Here is a 23036-nt window from a genome sequence, read left to right as displayed (position 1 = left end):
AAGTAATCACTGCGCCTCTACAGAACCTACAGAAAATGACAAAGCACTTGGTAATGAAATATTGGTCTGTGTATTGTTTTGTAGGATGCTAGAATTATTAATTGGGACCGAGTTTTGTTTTCTATCCTGTATGTGTTATAATTTTACTGGGACTATAATTGAACTACTTCGCCTTACAGCCAACCGTCTTTCTTTCAGTTATCTCACCAACAATCTTATAGATACACTAGATGGCGCTGTGTTCACGACCTTGACCTCATTGGAATACATGTAAGTGTAAATACGACCGTGACCTTAACCCTGCATGACCATCTCGAAAAGTAACAAATTGAAACTGTGCCAGTTTATGTGATTCATGCTGTTGTTTCGTGTCATTCGCACTGTCTGTGTACACATGTGTGATAGGGGTACGCCGTTCGTGAGTACCGGAGGTCCAGCAAACAATTTCAAAATTAAATCGTCGATGTAAAATACGTTACTTCGTACTTCGTAGCCCTTCGTAAGGTTTGCCAAACCTGCTTAATGGTGTTAGCCGCTAAACCCGTGATTTGGGCAAAATAAGTCAATCGATGGCGGTATCGATAATTGCCTGACTGATCACTGGGTCACTCTTGCAGGTATACGGACGAGTTTCGTCTCTGTTGCCCGCAGCGCCGCGAGGGGAGTGAATGTTTCCCCCGGCCCGACGAGTTCTCTTCCTGCGAAGACCTCATGGCCAGCTATGTTCTCCGGGTGTCGCTCTGGGTGATCGGCGTAGTGGCCTTCGTTGGGAACCTCATCGTGATTGTGTGGAGGCTTCAGAAGGGGAGGGAAAGTAAGGTATGTTATCAAGGAGGGTAGCAGAGTTGCGTCACTTCCGGTTTTTCGTTTGCCGCTTGATGCATTTATTGAAACCTCATTCCTTGTCTCTTGCAGTCGATCCAGGTCCATTCCTTCCTGATCACGAACCTCGCGCTCGGGGACCTCCTGATGGGGATCTACCTCCTGATAATCGCCACAGTCGATCTACAGTATCGAGGCGTCTACATCATTCACGACGAAAGGTGGCGCCATAGCGCCCTCTGCCAGGTCGCCGGCTTCCTTTCGACGTTTTCCAGCGAGCTGAGTGTGTTTACGTTAACACTGATCACAATAGACAGACTAATCTGCATCATCTTTCCGTTCAAGATTAAAAATCTTGGCATAAAGGAGGCGAGAATTGTGATGTTGTTTCTGTGGTTGTCTGTGGCAATCATGGCGGCCATTCCTCTTGCAGACATTGACTACTTCCGGAATTTCTACGGGAGGTCAGGCGTGTGTTTGGCACTTCATATTACTCCTGACAAACCCACCGGATGGGAATACTCAGTATTCGTCTTCATTGCTTTGAACCTCATCTCCTTCGTCATTATATTTGTTTCGTATCTATGGATGTTCATTGTTGCTAGGCGCACCCAGAATGCTGTGCGAACGGCGGAAATGAAGCGGGATATTAAAAAAGAGAGAGCGATGGCGAAACGAATGACACTGATTGTGATGACTGACTTTTTCTGCTGGGTGCCAATTTGTATTCTTGGAATTGTATCTCTTTGCGGGACAAGGATTCCCCAACAGGTAAGGTATACCAATTTTGTTTTCACCTCGTAGAATAAAAACCATTTGTACCATCTCAACCAACCCCCATGGCCTTATTACCCGTTGACAGTCCTTCACAATTCCCCAATTTTCTTGCAGATCTATGCCTGGGTCGCGGTATTCGTGCTGCCTATCAACGCAGGGATCAACCCAGTGTTGTATACTCTTTCCACGGCGCCTTTCATCATGCACGCTTGGAAGAGAGCTGAGAATTTCAGCCGGTCGTTCAAGGGTGATAGGTGGACTAAGTCCAGTTTTGTAGGTAAGAAAATATTACCATATGGCCCTTAGTTTCTATAACCATAACGTCTCCTCCGTCTTCGGCGCAGGGATACCGACGCACGACGCTGATATGCCCAGCAGACCTTTAGCTCTCCTTATCTTTGCAGATGACAACAGTTCTACTAATGCGGGCGGTATACGGATGAGAAATCTGAACCTCAGCGAAACAACCACGGGAACAACTCGGTACCAGGCCATTGAAGCCAAGGCCAAAGCGAACCCGAGACAGAACGGCAAGACCACGCCGCAGAGTCATCGGTTCCTGGAGAACTCACTCTCCCTTGACGATCACACTGAAATCGAGGCTATGGATATGTGCGTCATCATGGCGGACGAGAATGCGTCATTGAAAAATTCTGAGGTTGTTTATAAACGGGGTGCTCGCACTTGAGATACCATATGAAATGAACATGGTCAACATATTTGAAGAAGTTATTTACCAGCCTTTTATGAACTGAAAACAAAACTACAGGGTTTTAGAGAGTGATTTGAGATGATACTGGACATCTTCGCAAGCCAGAGTCATCCACATGCTCCTCTCGATTGCATGTTGGAAGGGATTGTCGTCGTGAAATGAGCTGATGCGGATGAGGAAAGAAAGTGTACTGATCCGCGGTCACTATACCGTTACTTGGATGTTGAAAATGTTGCGTAAAGTTACATGTATTTTCAAAAATAACATTTGAATAAGATACGCAGTTGTTGTCTGTCTGTTTCTTGCAAGTCGAATAAAAACACAATTAAAGCACGACTTGTATAGTTTCTGTCGCGTCGAGCGAGAATAAGGAGTTTTCGCAAATCCCCCGAAACGCCAACGTGAACGGCTATCCCATTGTTCGACATAGTTATCATGAGGTCGAACAATAAGATATGCGTTTACGTCGGCGTTTCGAGGCATTTGCGTAAACTCCTGATTAGATTTACTTTGCCCCTCCCTCTTACACTCCGGACGCATTGAATCGGCCATAAGAAAATCCAATTGAGATTAAGCAATGGACCGCCCCGGGCGTCTACTTCCTCTACACGAGTGTGGGTTTATTTTGTCAGGCTCGGCAGACGAGAGCGGCACTGGCTTCTTCGTCAGCAGTACCTATCGACAACGACAGCGGGTATGCCCGGACGAAGTGTACGCTCTTGGTAAAAGAAAATCGCCAGTCGCTTTCTCAGGCATCCTGACCCCCAAGACCTCCATCTCTCACCCAAAAGTCCGATGGAGGTGACGCAAACACGAGAGAAAATGTTCTTTTTCTTCTCTCTTTTATGCAACCTGATGGTTTAAGCCATCAAAGGTGCGAGGGACCTTCGCCATTGATTTGTGTCACTGGCAGCTTCCGACAAGTCTTCACCAAGACCAGCTGCTGCACCATCTCGCCTTACTGTGTCAAGCCATCTGGCGTGCGTCCTATATACCCCTTCTCCATCAAGAAGGTTAAGTTGTACCAAATTCAGAGAACCTATCAGTTTCCGTCCCGTCTTTCGTAGTCCCTGGAACATCTGACATCAAATTTACTCCTGCGGTCCTTGGTTGCGACATCATGGACCGATGGAATCAAAATCAATATATTTCATCACAATTATTGATATCCTAGCGTTAGAATGGCCTTTTAGAATTCTTTCCAGTCGCAAAATGAGCATATGTTCATCGGCTTCACTGATGTATGCATGCCATATCGAGGTGGGAGCCTTGAACTATACGTTTTTACGGTGGTGTTCGTGATAGTTCGGCAGATTTCCGATTATCAAGTTGAGTGACGGCATGAAAAAGCATCGGCATCACCGGCATCGGCGACACCAGATTGATTTCCTTCGGCATCAAACGTAAAACGTTCGGCCGGGGCAATCTCCGCTTTCTTATTGACCGCCTCTAATAGAAACTTTTCACCGGAGCCATCATGCTGACCAGATTTTGACTTTGACAAATAGATCAAATAAAAAAACGCTTCCTATGTGTTGCATCCAATGGAATGTGGAAATGACACACTTTTAGTGTTGTCAGTTTCAGTCGCCCCTGAGGTCATCTCACCTAGTGGTGATGGTGTGTTGGGGGAACAACCCATCTTGGAGACTTATCAGTGCTAACTCTGGTGTATTGGGGAACAACCCATATGAAGACCAGTGCTGCGCTTGGGAGTGGGGTATTCGGGGAACAACCCATCCTGGAGACAGATCAGTGCTTGCCTTGGGCGATGGCGCATTGGAGAACACCCCATCTTGAAGACAGATCAGCACTTGTGCTGGGCGATGGTGTATTGGGGCTTAGATTGGGGGATCCATCCTGAAGACGGGCAGTACTTTCGTTCATTCCCAGACGAGTTGACTTAGCTTTTGTATAGCTGAAACACTCTCCCTAAGGTAGAACATATGAAAGAATTTGTCTTATGGGGGTGATTATAACACATAAAATGCTGGCTTCTAGAACTAAATAAGAGGGAAGACATTATCTCTATGTAAAAAAGTTGTAGGTATAGTTTGCACGTACCTACCAAAGGATTGACAACAACCCAACCATTGAGTACCGAAGACATACGACACTTTCGTGCATCCGGTGACGGAATACGTGTTTCGTCTAGTCTATCTGTAACGACAACAACCATGGCGGATTCTGCCGTGTCTTCGGGAATTCGGGGGTTAGAAACCCTTTTTGCAACGTGTCAGCACGTATTAAAGTCTCAAAATGATGCGCTGATATGTTTCTTTCATTCGTTTCTTATATCTAAAGGCCTGAAATGTGTGGGACATGGCGAAGATGTGAGTGATAATCGCCGTTTTGCGTGCATGTTTCGTTTTGGTTTTCCATGCGCCCTCTATTTGAGGATTGGTGCACTGAAGTTCATTGTGAAATTCATGATTTTTCGTGATGAAAGGCATCGCAAGCCACTGAATCAAATGTGACAACTGTTTTAGCTTGAGTGTAACTGAGTGTGTCATCTGAGAACGATTGTGTGGCAAGGGCACTGTGTGACTTAAGGCCATCTGCTTTGCCCAGGCCTACGCTTTGTCCTCGCATCATGCATCACATATCTATAGGCCCTGGCCTATGCCTATACCTGCAGGCCTACCTGGCCTTCTTTGCAACTTCCCCAAAATGAAACCTGTCTGTCTTTTCCAATTATATTTCATCTCAGACAGTCTTGCTATCTTGGTTCAGTACATGCAGTAATTAAATTAGTAAATGCATATAACATCCCTTGCCCCAAAACAAATCTGCTGTTTCTTTCCAGGGCCCGAATGTTAAGAAAACAGAATTGCTCCCTGATGGTTGGAACAACTGCCAAGATGTGTATATTTTGAGATACGAAGCTGAAGACTGTGGGAAGTATGTCCTGAAGGTTGTGAAAATGGACAATGCCCTCTTGGTTCATTTGCTGGTAAGTTGACTTACTTGAAAAGAGTTATTGGGGAGACGGGCATATTTGGACGAGGGCCTTTTAGAATTCTCCATACAGCTGTTTTACTGCCGGTGAAATCAAATCAAATGTCTTTATATAATCTTCAAAATATATATGATTTGTTTTATTTTCTAGCGTGCAAAAGATGAACATATGACAAGTTTGAATGTAAAGGCTAGCGATTATACCACTGGCGATTATGCTTCTTACGAAAGGTAGGAGAAAGCAATTTGTGATTAGAATATTCCGTAGAGATGTCACAGTAGCAGAGTTTTGTCTTCACCCTGATAAACTTCTTAGTTGAAAAGCCCTGAGAAGAAGGATGAAACCCTAAGCCAACCATTTAGAGAAATGCCAGGGTGTTTTTTGCGTTTCCTTGTAAAATTATGCTCTCCATTGCAGTGCCTTCAAAAACTCCAGCGACCTTGAAAAGAAACTCAAAACAGAAATATGGGCAGAAATGGTGACACCCCAAGGTCAATCGAGTTCAAGGGCACAAGGGAATAGGTCAAGGCCAGAGGGAAGGTCAGATGACCCTTTGCGGGCTGGACCAGTAAGGGGAGGAAATCCTATGCCTCCTGATTGGTAAGTTTATGTTTTTTTTGGACCTGTCGACTTTGATTTGTTCTATTGTTCTATTTGTTCTCGAAGTAACATTTAAATATTTTCGTTAACCAGTAACAGTAATCGATATCTTTTCTTACCCAGGGTTGAACAAGGTGATCCATTCTCAGTTGGTAGAGGCGACCTCGACCCCTTTGGAGGTCATCCCGGGGGCATGTTGGTGGACCCCATGCGGCAGGGCAGACATCCTGGGATGGGCTTTGATCCCAGCGCTGGCTTACCAGGAAGTGGAAGACTACCGAGGTATATTTCAAGTCTTGCAATGAACAGTTTAGCCTAAGTTGATACCAATTGGTACTGACTTTGACCCCCTGGAGGTTTGTCTGATGGACTCCAGGTGGCAGGGCAGACATCCTGGGATGAGATTTGAGCCAAATGCCGGCCAGCAGTCGCACACGGAGGAAGAATGCTAGTGGTGAGCCACAACAAGGGGGTACAAGGTCTGAATTGACTGTTGCATAACAACACCCCAATCCAGCATGTCATATATTGTCATCAAGGTTAGCAATGTTGTCTTCGTTTCAGGGGAGCTGTTCCACCAGGTGCTCGATTTGATCCGTTTGGGCCACCTGGCCTCGGCCGTGGGGGTCCTGGTCGCCCTGGGTAAGTCACTTCTTCTTCTTCTTCAGCATCCGCTCTGCACTTGGAGGTGACTTTCTCCAGGGAGTATTCCTCCTCCAAAGCACGATGAGCGTTTTTGCGTGCTACTGCAGTTAGGCACCAATTGGGTTTACTGGCCAAGTGACTCTGACTTTGGCCTGCTCTGTTATTATTAGTTGAAACATATCAGTTATTTTGAGACTGACAGTTATATGACTCTCAATCTCTACTCTTGCAGGCCTGACCCGGACCATATGAGGCCACCAGACTATGATGATATGTTTATGTGATATCCTGATTCAATAGTTGGCAGGAACACAGCCAAAGCATCCTAAAACACTCGCCTCACTCAAGTGAAGATTGGGAGATATGCAATTGAGGCAGTCGGAGCTAAAACTTCAGAAGCAACATACAGTGGAACTTCTCTTTGTGGACACCTCTCTATTAAGGACAATCTCTCTATTAAGGACACTAGATTTGATCCAAAGTTGGTTCTTTCCATCAATTTGACCTCTTTATTAAGGACAGCACTTCTCAGTCCCAAGGGTGTCCTTTTTAGAGAGGTTTTACTGTATTTATCAATTTGATGCATGTTTTGCGTGTTGTCAGCGGAGGTGTCTGGAGCAACCATCCTTCAGATGTCTGTGATGGAGATTGGAATAAATGGCTGCTCTCCAGCTTAATCTTGATTATAAACACTTAAGTAAGTCTTGCTAAACATGCAAATTATCACTCAAGTGTTTATAATCAAGATTAAGCTTGAAAAAGTCTTGATATTAGTGAACTAGGCCGAGTTTGATTCTAAGTGATTACTGGTACAAACGTGGTTAGTGCCTTTGCACTATTCGACAGTAGAGACTCCTATTGACAACTTCTTGTAACTTAATCTGGGCAACCAGGCCCCCTGCTTTTCGATTCCTTTGAATAAAAATAATGTGCCTGCTGGATATCTGTCAATAGGCTTTTTAAGAAGAAGTAGATTCGAGCTGCATCACTCTGTTTATGTTGTATGGTATCATTATTTTAAATAAAATTGTTATAGAAATTGATTTTCATTTTCATTTCACTTCTTGTCTTTATCACAACTCCCTGCCTCATTTATATCATAAAGGCTGGATCTATATCACAACTCCCTGTTTCATTTAGATCATAAAGGCTGGATCTTCACCACAACTCCCTGCTTCATTTATATCATAAAGTCTGGATCTTCAATTTCATCATAAAAATCCTTAGCTTTTTTGAGAAACCCGGTACACGTTTTTTTCCTTTAAAAAACGACCGGGCCAATGTCTAAGAATAGGCCCCTGCATGTCCGTGTACTATACCTTTGCCAATAACAATGCCCTGCATTAATTTTTAGGCCTGGTCTGTGTAACGAATTCCCAAGTAGGCCAATCCAGTATGTACTTGGCATGATTATTAACTCTTCGGATTAAAGGCTTTATAACGTAGGCCCAATGGGCTAATGACATATAATAAATCCACCTTGTATTGTGTTTCTTTAACTAATGAAATACCACAACGCACATGGTTACAAGAAAAAAGCGTCGGCGCGCTTAGCAACTGGCGACCATTACCCCGGAACTATCGGTTGATCGAGCCTTGCTTTCAGTGCGAGATTATTGACTGCCTAACAAACGATCTGAACGATATCATTCTGTGGAGAAGTATCGTTTTGTCCGCTTTCAGTCAGTTTTGTTAAGTGGCGTTAAATTTTCATGAAATTGGTTAGGTTGTCTGCTTTTGCTTGGGATTAGAGACGGAGTGTTTGTCCGTGAGGAACGCCGCAGTCATCAGAAGGAGGAGACTGACGCCGCCGACGCAGCAGAGGACCGCGGAGGCGCCCAGAGCGATCGAGAGCGCAGACGACAGGTTATGGTGTTTGTTGACAACAGTTTGGAAGTTCTTTCGCAGGATATGGTCGGAATTTAGTAACAATCAACAGGTGAGTGAAGTGTATGCTCCTCCCTACGCACAGATCGGAGAGCTCGTTAAGTTCCGAGGGAAAGGCCCTTGAGCTCAGGATGACTCGCCAGACAATTGCCTGTTGAAAATGGGGAGTAGCAGAATGAACAAAAATCCATTGATTGTTGCAGGGGTTATTTTAAGAAAAAGAAAAATAAGCAGATTTTTAGTAAGATCGATTAAAGAATTTGCCAGCCTGCAGGCAAGCTCCGAAAAAAAATTATAAATAATGCCGCTATTTAGAGTAATAGTATTCAGTGTGATATTATTCTTGCTTGCCGCATCAAACAATAGCGGAATCGCGATGAAATATTAATGTAATGTTGTTTTAAACAACAGGGTGGTTATCGATTAATTGAACAAATGAAGGGGACAAATTGGTTGGCATTGATCTCGTATGCAATTGGTTGCAGCACGAATAATGCGCTGCAACGCTGGCCCGTTGCTTGTTTTTTTTGTTCTGGCGACGGGGAACACATTTGAGCGTCAGTCTCAAAATCGATTGCCCCCTGACGATGCATTTTGTCACCTGAAGAAGACCAGTCTGACCACCTAGCTCCTGCCTATATTTGCCCAATAACTCGGCCCAACCTGATGAGTAATAGTTGATCCTATGTGTAAAAGTTGGTGACCTAAAAGTGAAAACAACTTTGTCTACACGACCTCCGAACCCAGTAGGTGCTGGAACCTCAAGAAGTTTCACATATACGCATTCTATCGTTTTGTCGAGCTCTTCAATCAGCGAACCAATTTCATTAAGGTAATTGATCCTTCGCACGATTCTACCAATAACCAAACATGTCTTGTGCACGGCATACCTTGCTGTTCGACGTTCGCAATAAAGGCTGCCTTGAAAAGCCGCCCCCATTTTCAATATTGGAGTTCTCACTATAAAAGCTTGTGAGATGGGCCATTCAATTCAAATCATATAGAACGAGTTCATTTTACATCCGTAAATGGGAGACTTATGATATGCTATAGTGTGTTTTGTTTGTCCGGCTGAAATGAGTCCCAGTCGAATCATTTCAGCTATCAAACCGATGCAATACGGCTTTTGCTTCCTGCAACAGAAATCTCAAATTCGAAATGGTTTCTTGATGAACCCGTGGATGCCACTTTAGTCAATTTCATCATCCTGATCGTCCTTCCTCTAAGGTGAGGAACGAGGCCGGTCCACTTCGTCCGGAGTGTACAGTAGAACCTCCCTCAGCGGACACCTCTGCCAGGCGGACACCTCTACATTACGGACACGTCCGGCCAGTCCCGATTTTTTCTAAGTCATTTCCAATAACAAAAACCTCTGTACGGCGGACACCTCTCTATTCCGAATTGCGGACAGGGCGATAGCCAATATTTGGTCCAATTCCCTCCCAATTACGGACAGTAGGCAAAAACAATGGTTTCCCGCGTGCGCTTGGAGAGTCAAGTAGGCCCGACAGGTGTACTTAAAGCCTGTTGTTTCTCAAGGGACGAATTGACAGAACAAAGAAACCCAATCAAAACAGCTCATTGAAATTTACCCATGATCGAGGAATATATCATTATTTTCGGGATATCATCAAGGCAGAACCATGAATCAATCGCAATAACTGATTCGGGTCAAAATAGTCGATATATACCTACATGTACGTATAGTATATATCTATATTCAATACCAATACGCACATGCGAGAATAATTCAAAAAGATAACCGCGGGATACATTTGCTCTTTATGTTATTTCTAAAACTACCAATTCTTATTTTGTCAGTGCGACATTTCCCACGAGCCTACGAATACCACCACTAAAGGCCTTGCTGAAATAATATTTTAGTGTGTTGGCCGGGCCCAGAAAAAGCTACATTTTGCTGTTCGTTAATCTGTGAAAGCAAAGGTTGAGTAAAGCTAAGTGAATGCTGAATTCAAAGGTGGCAGTCTGTTCTTTGTTTTCTAGAGAACCGTCTCCAGGGTTTTAAATTGGCATTCACTTCATTTGGATCGAATTCTAACTGCTTTGGGTTTTCAAGCTCTAGTCAGAATGAAATGGTCTTCTTCTGCGTTTAGATGTTGTACGTAACCTTCGCATCATCCTCAGGTCATTTGCCGTGACGAAATCGGCGGTTCGCTGGAGGTCTTCGGCGGTTCCCCACAGCTGCGCTTAGTCTTCAGTGTCAGTCTTCTTTCCATCAGCGTGTCCGGGGCCAATCCTGCAGAATGTTCTCAGGCGTTTGGTGGCCAAGTCCACATTCGCAGAAAGCAGTTGGATGGAGCCCGAGTAGTCTCTGGTCAACCCTTTAGCACACCACCGCATTCCCAATGAATACCTGTACCATATTACATTACTCCACTGAGCAAATTAAATGAATGGCATATCATATTCCCTGGTTTTAAGCCAAAATGAAATGGAGGTTTCATGCATGGGAATGATAAGTTATCAAGAACAACCATCGTAAATCTCATCATCAGAGTTTAGAATGCATGGCTGGCGGTATCCATGGACGCTATGAAAACACGGGCAATTGAAGGGAAATTTTATGAAGATTACTTTTAATTAAATCCGATTAACCCTTTAAAGTGATCTTGTCCACTCGACTATAATGTGACTTTCCATGGGGGCGCTGCGTCGCTGCTCATTGTTATAAAATCAGAAATTGCATGAAAAGGAGGGCTTTTTTAGAGTTCTATATATGTATTGATAATCATTATCTGAATTTTCAACCGTTTAATCCTTATCTCGTTCCAGGCAGACATAATCAATCAGTGACTGGAAAAGAAGCTGTCGACAGAAATCCAAAATGGCGGCGCACATGGGAGCCGCGCCCGAGAGTCCTCGGCCATTCTCGGTCATTTCCGAAGGATATCAGGACCAACTGAACATCCCGTTCTTCGACGACCGGTACAGCTTCGGGGAGGCCTACGAGACAAGGATGATGGAACTGGTTCACAGGTTCCTGGAGCTTGGGACGGATGACCGATTTTGTTACGTAGGCGATGCTAGGGGGAGTTTAGCGCCGCGAATCCAGGAACATTTCTGTCTTTTGGAACCAGTACTGAGCGTCAACCCCGGACACTTTCACTACGAAGAAACACCAAAATGCAAAATGCTCCCATTCAGGATCGCGTACACCGGCGCAGAGGAATATTTCAGAACAGTCGCACAAAACCCGGACAATTTGCCGCTATTCGATCGCGTATTGTTAAAGGACGCTATACCCTATTTCGCAAGTCCGAAGGAAACTTACATGAACATCATGTCGACCATTTCGGAATATGGTAAAATCATGATCGTCCATCGTCCACAAGCCATGAACACTTTACCGATATTTTCGGATGCGCGACACCGCTTTGCCGAGACCGAGGATCATTACATACAAATCGTCAAGGACCTCCAGACATGTGGGTTTGACGTCCAGTGGGAGATCGAATCCGTCCCGATCATCATGCCAAAGGTCAAATGGCTTGCCATGCTGAAGGAGAAATTCCCCCCTCAAATGGATATCATCAGTAACTTCGAGGTCATGACCGGGATACGCGAATTATCGGAGGGGGTCCTGAAATACGAGGGAGACATGGTCGAGTTCCAAGACAGATTGTTGTTCGTCACCGCATCCCGCCCCATGGTCGAGACGGGTTACCCCAGTATAAACCGGATCGGTCGAACTGAGCTGAAACCTTACCCAGGAATGCAAGACTTGCACTACAAACTTGAGATCACTCCGGATATAAAACCGTTCGTTCCGCTAATCAAGTGATGAAACTGTTCGCGTTTCTACCACTACAAAGAAGCCACACATGTGAAAACATACAAAAAATACACTATCAGAATGATATCTAGTTCACTCTCTGTTTCGTAGGTGGCGCCCTTTGTAATTTAAAGGGGAACTGTTGATACAGGCAGGAGCTATGAGATCAAATTGGTGATCTTAATGTGACAGATATGCATGCATGTGACTGGGTCATAATTGATTCAGCGATGAGTATCGAGTCCTTGTACAAGCGTGAATAGTTCCGGTGTGGTGGGATAGGAGAGACCCCGACCCTATCGGCGTTTCATGGAACTTAGTCTGACCTACCCAGGCTCCTGCCTATAGACTCCCTTTAAGACGTGTACATTTCTTCACACTTTGATCCATCGTATCAAGAAATGATAAAGACGACTAGTCTTTACTTATTCTTGGTTATATATTAAGACCCCCTTTAGGAGGGGCTCTTAAGATACACGTGTGTGCGGGAGTATATAATGTAAATGAAGTGAAATAAAGAGAGTAAATATTGTATATCCTACAAACAATTTTTTTTGGTATTTTTCTGAATTAACTCCGTTGAGTTTACCGATTTCTCCGCGATCTTCCGGTGGTGGTTGCTATCCCATTGCTTGAAATTAATTTAAATTAATTTAAATCTTCATGGGAATTCGCTACATCATATGCCTAAGAAATTGGCCAATTATATTAATATTTTTATCAGAGAAATATCCGTCCTAAATAATGACAGAAAAGGGTGGTTTATTTCAATTTTGTGTCGACATGATCGAGGTCACGTGACATAAAAACAAAACAATCGCACACACCCGTCCAAAAAAGGCACTTTAAGAAAAACAAATACGTTTTTCCAGCTTAAAACCACACTGACGACTAAGTTATATTGGTCTACTGCCCAAATCTGAAGTATCAAATTGAATCACAAACTAGAACTAGCTCTATTTAGCTATAGTTGCGTGAAAAATTCGGGTGAGCGACGTACATTCTGTACCCTAGCGGCCAATAATTAAACTACTTTCAGCCGTCTGCTCCGGTCTCGTTAGGGAGTTTTTCCCAAATGTACGCGATGATGACGTGCCCCATTAACAGGACGTAACATCTATTTTAAAATGCGTTTCGAAAGTGAATGCATGAGGACAACCCATTTGTGTCGTATATCACTGGAAACGCCCGATTCCCGTGAATAAGGTCAATCACAATGTATTATATTACCAAAACAAAAATGTGTCGGAAGGAACTATATGGATGGTCCCATCGCACCCCCCCCCCCCCTCCAGCAGTATGACACAGAAGGGCTAGTTGACTGTCCACCGGGGGGGTTTGGGGGGAGCTTCCCCCCAACGCACTGGTAAAAACCTATGTCGACGGAGGGGGGTTTGGGGGGTGTCCCCCCATTGTAAGAACTGTAGTTGTTAGAGCTTGCACTTAACATATGCTCGTAGGGGGGTTCGGGGGAGCTCCCCCGACCTAAAGGGGGGCTCACTAAGTTCTTGACTTTACATATTAAAATGAAAATCTTGCGCCCTTCTTGATCTTCTCTGCGGCGCGGAATTATGTCAATAAAAATTCCTATATCCTCTCCGAAGTTATTGTGTCCCTTCCTTCATTTCGTCGGCGTCGGAGGACTACACCAGACCAGGGTTATTCACTCCGGCCCACGACCACGACCCCCGCGAGTCGGACACGCACCTAAACTAACACGCCCCCGTTCGCCGCTTTTTGACACCTCGTCTCATCGGATACAGTCACAGCAACTGTCCAATGTACGGCGTCACCTTAATTGTCCCGGTGGTTATGCGACAGAGCCAAGTGTGTTGTTGTATCTGTACTGCAAACTTGGCCAGGAGCCGTCCAGACTTTCTGGATACGATGGCAACCTCTGTCACACCTTACTGCAATGATTTCACGACGAATGTTCCCCTCCCAACTTCAACTCAAACTCTGATTCATAACCCCCCCCCCCCCCCACGGCCACATTTGTAAGCCTGCAATACCGAAACTGTCTTATAAAAGCAGGCAACGGTGTCTCAACTAAGCCTGCAGACTTATCGGCGGTGATTATCAGTCCCAAGGTTGGATATACGTGCGCACAACGACGGTTGATCGGCATGGTGGTATTGTGTCGGACGAGGCAACACCGATTGTGCAGTGGTTGTTGACTTCAAACTGAGCCAGGAGCCGTCGCCACTTTGGATTAGAACTGACAACCACGACCGAACTTGAAGTCGCATGAACAGCCCAGGGTATCGCTGTTCAAAGCAAGTTTCACTAACTTGGATTAACGCGGAGGTAACGCCAGCAATAGTGCCCTAAATTATTTTGAAAAACTGGCCCCTGGTTGGCACAGGGCCTACATCTCGTGTGAGTGTGACTGTTGATTGCCTGGCAGTGTTCGAACCCCAGGGTATTCTAATCCAGGGCCTTAGCTCTTCAAATACTGTAGAACCACTCAGGAGCCGCCCCGACTTTCTTGATACGTCCACAGTCTGTCGGCCACCAACCACAACTGTATAGCAGCAGGGCTCGCATGTTTGGGGTCCGGGGACGCCTGGAGATATGTCACTTAAAGGGTAAGGCCACTCGCACTGGCTGTATTGACTCGGCAGGGTCGAACCGGCAGGGGGTCGAACCTAAACAATGGGTCAAGGGTGTGGTCACCAACGCCGGTCTTTTGCTGCAGCTCATCACAGTCAGTGCGGTATGGCAAGAGTGTGACCCGGAATAAGACAGCAACCAAGTCTTCCTCCCACTTTTTTTTCTATTAAAAACTCAATTAATCCTCGGAAGATGATCCCAATTCATTTGAAAAACGTGGCACTATTCATGAGAACAGTTCATACTGATGACGTCAGCACTGGGATCACGTGAGCTAAGCGGGAGCGAGGCACATGCTCAGAGCCGCCATTCTGCTGTGGGATTTACGCAAGAAATTTGGATATTTACTTCGAAATTACACATCCAGGAATATATAATACAAACGACTGATTGGTTCTAAAGAAAAAACAATATATCCGGACTGATTTAAAGACAGTGTTAAAAGACTTTGATCAGAATTAAGTGTGTAATTTTGCTATGTCTGCGGGTGTTGACCAGGTCAGTTCCGAGTACATTTTCTTCAGTGCAGTGCATCATCGAGAAATGGCTTCACCCATATTTGCGATTTTCACCGGTGTTCAGACGCCGAATTGGCTACTTTGGACCGGATTTAAGACCTGCTAAGGGGTAAATACTAATAGAAAAGGCTAATGTGTGTTCTTATTTTCCTTTTCTTTTCATATTCGTGTGTTGACAGAGAAATAAAGGGCAGTCAGTGCAAGGTATGTATTCCGTAGAAAAGTCGCCATTGCTGAGCATGTGTGTGTATTGCAATGCATTACAGTGCATTGCGAATACACAAAATGGAGCCGGAAGTGAAAGGCATGTTCAATCTGTGTAAAGGAATGTGTTATGTGGCATGTTAGCATTGTTATTTAGAATCTTGAAAGAGACACGGTTTAGTCATGAAAGTGGGTGTTAGTTTGAAGGCAGGATTTATAAAAAAACTTTTCGTAAGAATAACGGGTAGGCCTTTGCAAAGAAGACAAGTCGGAGCCAAATCTAATCAGATGCACACACCCAGAACGCGTCAGAAGGCCTAGGCCAACTTCGGACAATGCCGTAGCAACTGACCCTTTGTTCAATGCTGAGCCCAAATGAAACCAATGCACACACTCTGAACATATTCAAATTCAAATTCAAAGCACTTTATTGAGCCAGATGAATACTACATTCATATAGGTTTAGAAAATACAATAAACTGGTGCGGGATAGAGAGAAGATGCAGAGGAAAGTAAAACAGGCAGGGATCTGTCTTAGGAAATGTACCCTGACCATCAACGTAAGCCAAGATAAAACAAACATTTCCAAAATTTGGTTTGGGCGCTGATGAGTCTGCAGTCATGTCCCAATTGTCCAGAGTAAATTCGTCTTGGCTTGGGCTATGTTCTGAGTGTGCCAGTGCGCATTTGTTGTCTCAACTTTCATTTGTGGTTTGTCTTTGTTGAAGCCGTCCATTCGGACCAATGCCTTAGGCAATGGACAATTTCAAAGAAGTTTGTTTGTGTGTATTGATGTTGTACACATGTTTGTCCTTGGGAGCTTTTCCGAACCAAAACAAACCTTGAAAAACAGCCTTAATACACAAAAGCTAATGTCAGTAACAAAGTGAATTCCTGCCCAAGCCTCACCTGCAATGGCAAATGTAATGCAAAAGAAAACTTGTACAAGTAGGGTCCAGAGTCTTTGCCCACAACGCAAATGTTATTGCAAAGTTTAAAGACCAGTTTCTTGGCTGCAGGAGACGCATGTTAGGCCACCTATGGCTATAGCGGTGCGTGTATTCATTGTTCCAGACCAGATTAAAGCCAAGGTTTTCAATCTTGATAAGATGCGAAACCTGAGTTGTCATACAACTATAACTCGTGTGAAACAACATTCTAAAAACTCAGTCAAGTCTGCTCCAAAAGCTCCTATTTCAATAAAAAATGCAATATAAAGGTTTCATTGCGAACTGTGATTTCAAAGTGCAAAAATTTGATCAGGTCAAATATAATTGATTTTACACCGACCCCCCCCCCCCCCCCCAACTTTAAGTGGTATTGCTGCTGATTCATGGCTAGGGTACCCTGAGTGAATGACACAACATGATATGTCAGAACACAACCCCACCTGTTGTGTAAGCGTCGCCAGGGTAACAATCAACTTGTGTATATTTCCCAGTGGTTACCATAGCAACATTCACAGGATAAACTCGTGGTGCTGGAGGTGATGTCTCCTCTTCCTGTATAAACTGTGTGCAATATCCTATAATCAGTGGTTCGTCTTCAACTTAGTGCAAAAATTTGTCGTCTGTCCACGCTCACAGATTTACCGATGATAAATGTATATCGGTAATATTTTGAGCGTCTGATATAAGGATAAACATCATGCTCATGTAATGAATGCAGCTACTGACCAGTTTTGACGTACGAGACCTCCATGACATCACATACAAAACATTTGGGCGGCTACTAGGCCTTTGTGGTTAGACTCGAGTGTCTCATAATGTGACGGTTGTGAGTAGACTCGAGGAAGGATCACATGTGTGTCCTTCAGCGAGACAAAAGACAGAGTGGTCGCATACCACATGTTTGCTGTGCCTCTGGGTTTGTTTTGGCTCTAGACGACCAATTTCGACTGTTGCGATGTCACCTATTGTGAGGAGTCATTTCCTCAGTACTGGAATTGAAGTGACACTTAGATTCATGTTCTGTATTATTTCTGATTTCAGTTGCCAATGGTGCCAAGCAAGAAGTAGTAAAGGACGGTTTCGATTCTTACCTTCAAGCACCCCACCAGGTGAGTTAGGACCCCTCTCTGGCCAACTCCTAACCAAATGTGGAGCAATTTGTCCTAAGGGAAAAAGTGGCGCTTGAATTGCAAAATTGAAGTACCTTTGTAAAAATAATTTGTTAGCTGTGGAAAGTAAGGCTTGTATTTCAACCCTCACTTTCATCTCTTTATTCTAACATATTTCTTCCTCTTTCTTTCCTTTCATGAATTGTTCCTTCCTGCGACCTGCTGCATTGATGAAACTTGACATGGCGTGCTCTGCTATGTAAATCTTCGTCCTCATTGATGATGATTCCAAATTGGTGCAAACAGCCAGGCGTCTACAACTCTGCTCCGATGTCAAGTCCGAACGTTTCTGAACACTATGTTCCCCCGAGTTACTACCCATCTGTGTCGTTCCCTTATCTGAGCCAAGGACTTAGCGAAGGCCCGTGGTCAAATGGAGGCGATCATATGTCATTCCTGGGCGGATACGGACAGATTAGCAATGATTATAACAGTGGCATGTTCAGTGGGTTTGGCTACAGCCAGCCTGGATTCGGATGGGACTTCACCGGTGGTGAGTACTCCTCCTGGGGCACATCGCCACCTGCACAGCAGCAGGGAAAGCGTACGGATGCACGCGGCTATGCGGAAGAGTATTACCACCCGGAGAGCTTGCAGCAGATGGATGCGTACGCTCCTCCCATGAACGGGGAATTGGAGCGTGGTGATGGTATAAGGACCATTGATCAGGGTCTCAAAGGTGTGAGCATTAGTGATGGGAGGGACGTGGAGCAGGTTTCTGTGAAAGAAAACTTGAACCCAATACCCAGTGACCAAGTGGCCCAGAATTCAAACTCAGGTGTCCCTGCTAAGAAAATGACATGGGCTTCGATTGCTAGCCAGCCGGCGAAACCCCAGGCACCGATGAAGCCAAAAAGTATCCCACGAGCTCCGGTGTTGCCGTCTAAACATAACATGGACATCGGCACGTGGGATATGAAGAATAACGTTTCGAATAAGCAGGGGATGGCACAGCCGAGGCAAGCATGGTCAGGGGGTGCCCGTCGCGGTAACCCAGGGCCGTATGCGTCTGGTCCGAATATGAATCGGGGTAATGACTCTTCGGGAAGTTCAACGGGGAATGCGAGTGCACGGAATAGTGAACGTAGCGGCTCTCCGCCTGTTTCGGCAGCCGCTCAAGCGGTGTTGGACAAGTTGAAAGGGGCGAATCACTACAATCCTAAGGAATTCAATGTGAACTTGAAGTCGGCACGATTTTTCATCATAAAATCGTACTCTGAGGACGATATTCACCGCTCTATTAAGTATAGCATTTGGTGTAGTACAGAACACGGGAATAAACGCTTGGAGGAGGCGTTCCGAGAGCGGGAATCTAAGGGGCCGATTTACCTCTTGTTTTCCGTGAATGGTAGCGGACATTTCTGTGGGATGGCCCAAATGATGACGAACCTTGACCCCCATAAAGACAGTAATGTCTGGGCGCAGTCCAAGTGGAAGGGACAGTTTGAGGTGAAGTGGATTTACGTCAAGGACGTGCCCAACAGTCAGCTAAGACACATCCGCTTGGAGAACAATGAGAATAAGCCAGTCACTAATTCACGCGACACCCAGGAGGTTCCATTCGAAAAAGGGAAGCAGGTTCTGAAAATCATGCACAACTATCGTAATACGACGTCCATCTTCGATGATTTTGTGCATTACGAGAAGCGCCAGGAGGAGGACTCGAGGGATGTTGTCTCGGAGCGTAGGGATGCGCCCTCGTCCCGCGAGGGACGCGAGTCCCGCAAGGTTAGTAATGAACCAATCAGTGACCTGGCTTGCCAAATAACTTCTGTTACGGTTATTGTGCTGTGCAGCAACTCAAAAGATTGTTAAAAGTTGAGAACAAAATCTAATATATATCGTGAAAAACCTATTCCTACCTACTTATCCTGTTCTTTCGCACTGGAGAATGTTTTGAGAAAACTAGTGGTTGACCAACAGCTGGACCAGTAAAGAATGTTCAAAAGAAAAATAATTAATGCTTATATGTTTAAAATGGAAAGGAAAAATAGCCACAGGAACTCCACATGTTCATCCCTCGCGTCTAATTCTAAACTTTTATCATTCCAGCCCGAGCCGACCTCACCAGCGCCCCCTAGCCGAGACAATGGACGACGGGAACGTAATGGCGGTGGCCGGGACCGAAGCGGACGCTAATCTCTGTTCATCGGAACGCATAGCCGTCTAAAGTTTCTTGCTCGAGGAACGAAACAAGACGTGCGAGAGGCTGGATTTCTGCCGCCTCGTTTGTTTCAATTATATGTTTTCTCTTAGACTATTGTACAAATAATGACAGCTTGATGTGAGTAAAGCCCAACTACAAAAAACATGGATAATAAATGATACAATTACTGCTGTGGTGGGTTTATTAGACTCGGTTCAAATCATTGTGAAAATGTGAGCTGGAAACTTGAAGAATAAAACAGTGATATTCCTAGCGGGCAACCGCTTACAAACTGAAGGGATTCTAACGAAATGAACGATGGAAGAACCCTCTTGTGTCCAGGCCCCGGCGCGTTTTTACCCCCGTGTCGGACCTGCTTTCAGATTGGATATTCTCAGGCAAAAACTGAATTTTTACAAATCTATGGCGACCTCTACGGAGTGAATACGTACTTTGACCTTGTAGGTCAAATTGTGTGACCTCTGTAAGGTCAAAACAGTGATACAATATTACAGACACTAGTGTTTTTAACACGGACACTTGGATGTGCAACTTGGATTATTATCCGCAAGTTTTAGCAAACCCAAAAACTGGTACAATTTTCCTTTTTAACAAATCATAACAGACTACAAGAATGAAATTGATGATTCTGAACGGGCTATGATGATTATTATTATTATATATAAACATTAACTAATTCTAGTGATGTGGAGGTTTCTGGTCGCTTGGCAACAGTTGCTATGCTGTTACCGTTGGCGACAGACCTGGTGACGTTCCACATTTTGTAGGTGATGAGCTGCGGTCTATCAACTTGACATTTTATTTTAGTTCTCGGAGATCGACTGTCTCCCGATCTTCACTAGGAGCATGTGATTGGCTGGGCTTATTGGAGTTACGCAGTAGATGGCGATTGATGCCATTGTGGACAGTTTGTGACCAAGCGTTGCGCAGCAGACGAATCTGGATGAGACCATATCAAAAATCCACCCGCTTACGTGTTATTGGTCAACCTGCAATGTGTTATTGAAGAAACGAAAACAAAGATATGGCTAAGGTTAAAATGTATAAATTTTGTCAACTTTGGTGTGAAACAAACACAAGGAATTAATAGATGTCGGCCTGCTTACTCTTGTTTCACCTATGTAAGACCGGTCAATTTGTGATTTCCAAATTTCAAGAAAAGCCAAGCTCGAAAACACAACTTGGCGAGCTATGACCAGAAGCCAACTTGGTGTTGTGAACTCATTGTCTGTCTAAATTGAACAGGTTCAATTGCATCTGAAGACCATGTGCTATATCAATCCTAAATTGAATATTCAGATCTGGTCTTAGATAGGTGAAGTAGAGTATATCTATTGTCATTTTGGTTGTCTCCGTGACAGAATAATATTTGATACAGCAAGTTGTCGGCCCTCTCAATTGCGCCAAAACATCATTATGTGCGCCCGGAAAGGTGGAGGGTCAAAATTGTTTTGATCGTTGAAGCATTTCCCGGAGATTTAGATGCTGAAATCTGCACCTAAGCACTTCTAAAAGTTGGTATCCTTAATTTTGCCGAAAAAAGGGTGATCTTTTGTGCGAACACAATGAAATCATGGTAGGGTGTGTCTCAAATTACATGTATGCAATTGAGTGGTTAATAAAGTGATATGCCTCACTTCAATCCAAATTTCAATTTTAAATTTTAAACTTTCATGCTGGTAGCCTCTTTCCTGGTGTTAGTTTTGAAACTCGCAGAGTGTCCCAGATATTGTAATTGAGAGGCCGGCCTTTGGATTGAACCTGTTCTGGACAAGGACATGGAAAAGTTTCCATGTCAACACGTTTTCTTACCATGTCGCAGGTCTCATCTATGCGTTAACCAGAGAAAATGTCTTGGAACTTTTCTTCAATAGTTCAGAGAAGATCTATTCGAAGCTAATGAATTTTTCGACAGGGTCATTTCAGATTTTTGATTGAGTTGTGGACCAGTACACTTAGTTGTCTCTGGCTGTTACAAATGTTCCATAGGAAGGAAGGTGTGAAATAATTTCATGACTTTTGTCTAAAAAAATTGATGGGCCACCACTCCGTCACTCAGTATTTTAAACCCAGCGACAAAACTTGTAGCCCTTACGCTAAATGTTGGGCTAAATCAAATCAAAGTCTTGATAAAAACCTAAACATCTGGATTCATCTAAGATTTTTTCCCCCTGCGCAAGATACTGGCTTGGCATACTAGTTCAACAGCGAGGATGAACAACTTTATACCGTCTGTTTTTGGCTCGACTGCAAGGCCTAGTTTTTGAAGGTTTCATATTGTCACTGTTTGCATGTCACAACAAGCATATTTGACTTGAGCTTGAAAACATGGCATAGCACAACCTGTGGATGGAAAGTGACACAGTGAATCATAAAAATATGCATGTAGCCCGCTCTTTGGGAGTGACTCATTTGTTCTTTATTCACCAATGACAAGTGAAAACTGGCAGGTTACGGATGACAAGTTCTAATCAAAACGTGGTTACATATATGTAAACGTGAACCTTATGTAAACCTGGTCTCATACGCATGGTGAGGTTTCCAATAGTGTTGCCCAATAAAGGTCGCTTCAGTTGGCACTTAAGCATCTGCACATAATCTATTTTGTTCAATTTTATTTTGTCCTGAGGATGATCGTGAAATAACGCCTTTTTTACATGTATACTGTCCCTCTCTCAGCCTCTTCACTCTCAAAGCAGACATGTCCTACGTCAGTGTTGAGAGCTTCTGGCAGGATCCAGTCGAGGTCCTGTTGGAGTCGAATGGAATGTGGCTCGTCATGACATGGGAGAATTGAATGAATGAATGAAATTTACATCTATATGCCGCGAAATCAAAAATATATTCTGGAATGCGGTTCAAAAGTATCGTCCGAAAAGGTGGGTCTTTATCCCATGCCTGAAATGACAAAAGTCTTAGCCTTATGAATGTCCACACCAAGCTTATTCCAAAACCGTGCTGCTTGGACAAGGAAGCTCCCACCACCGTACGTCTCCTGGCAATACCTGGCGATCCGCAGGTTGTGACAGTGATGGGCTGGTTCAGTGACAGCAACAGGCCCAGGTACAGCTATAGTGAAGACTTGTCTTGAAATGACTTCTTGCAGGAACAGATGTTGGATGGGGTAGGGTCCAGCTGTCCATAATGTTCATTCATCACCATTATGACAGTATGAGGGCTAACATGAGATTGACGATCACGATTATGACAGTATGAGGGC

The 23036-nt window shown here is 44.3% G+C and overlaps 4 protein-coding genes across 4 annotated transcripts in view; all 4 read left to right on the top strand.

The window, feature by feature from the left end:
* The window catches only part of LOC135503339 (G-protein coupled receptor GRL101-like), a 32491-nt gene extending 29901 nt beyond the window's left edge, over positions 1-2590 (top strand). The window contains exons 22-26 of the mRNA XM_064796884.1: positions 199-270; positions 618-819; positions 916-1593; positions 1714-1876; positions 2004-2590. Coding sequence (XP_064652954.1) covers positions 199-270; positions 618-819; positions 916-1593; positions 1714-1876; positions 2004-2287 — 1399 coding nt within the window. The 3' untranslated portion in view covers positions 2288-2590. The remainder of the gene's footprint in view (positions 1-198; positions 271-617; positions 820-915; positions 1594-1713; positions 1877-2003) is intronic.
* Positions 2591-4483: 1893 nt separating this feature from the next.
* Positions 4484-7558, top strand: LOC135503019 (proteasome inhibitor PI31 subunit-like). The gene is made up of 7 exons (XM_064796273.1): positions 4484-4644; positions 5118-5264; positions 5421-5500; positions 5688-5870; positions 5994-6152; positions 6435-6512; positions 6748-7558. The coding sequence occupies exons 1-7, from the start codon at positions 4489-4491 to the stop codon at positions 6797-6799; spliced, it is 855 nt and encodes a 284-aa protein (XP_064652343.1). The 5' UTR covers positions 4484-4488; the 3' UTR covers positions 6800-7558.
* Positions 7559-8020: 462 nt separating this feature from the next.
* Positions 8021-12812, top strand: LOC135502746 (uncharacterized). The gene is made up of 2 exons (XM_064795775.1): positions 8021-8454; positions 11196-12812. The coding sequence occupies exon 2, from the start codon at positions 11248-11250 to the stop codon at positions 12202-12204; it is 957 nt and encodes a 318-aa protein (XP_064651845.1). The 5' UTR covers positions 8021-8454; positions 11196-11247; the 3' UTR covers positions 12205-12812.
* A 2299-nt stretch (positions 12813-15111) lies between these two features.
* On the top strand, positions 15112-22414 carry LOC135502745 (YTH domain-containing family protein 1-like). Its single transcript, XM_064795774.1, has 5 exons — positions 15112-15306; positions 15506-15530; positions 17522-17589; positions 17896-19377; positions 19702-22414. The coding sequence occupies exons 1-5, from the start codon at positions 15286-15288 to the stop codon at positions 19786-19788; spliced, it is 1683 nt and encodes a 560-aa protein (XP_064651844.1). The 5' UTR covers positions 15112-15285; the 3' UTR covers positions 19789-22414.
* Positions 22415-23036: the final 622 nt, after the last annotated feature.

The sequence above is a fragment of the Lineus longissimus genome, chromosome 19 (assembly GCF_910592395.1).
Source record: "Lineus longissimus chromosome 19, tnLinLong1.2, whole genome shotgun sequence".
In the NCBI taxonomy this organism is placed as follows: domain Eukaryota; kingdom Metazoa; phylum Nemertea; class Pilidiophora; order Heteronemertea; family Lineidae; genus Lineus; species Lineus longissimus.
Note: the sequence above shows the minus strand (reverse complement) of the source record. Positions and strands in the feature narration are given on the sequence as shown.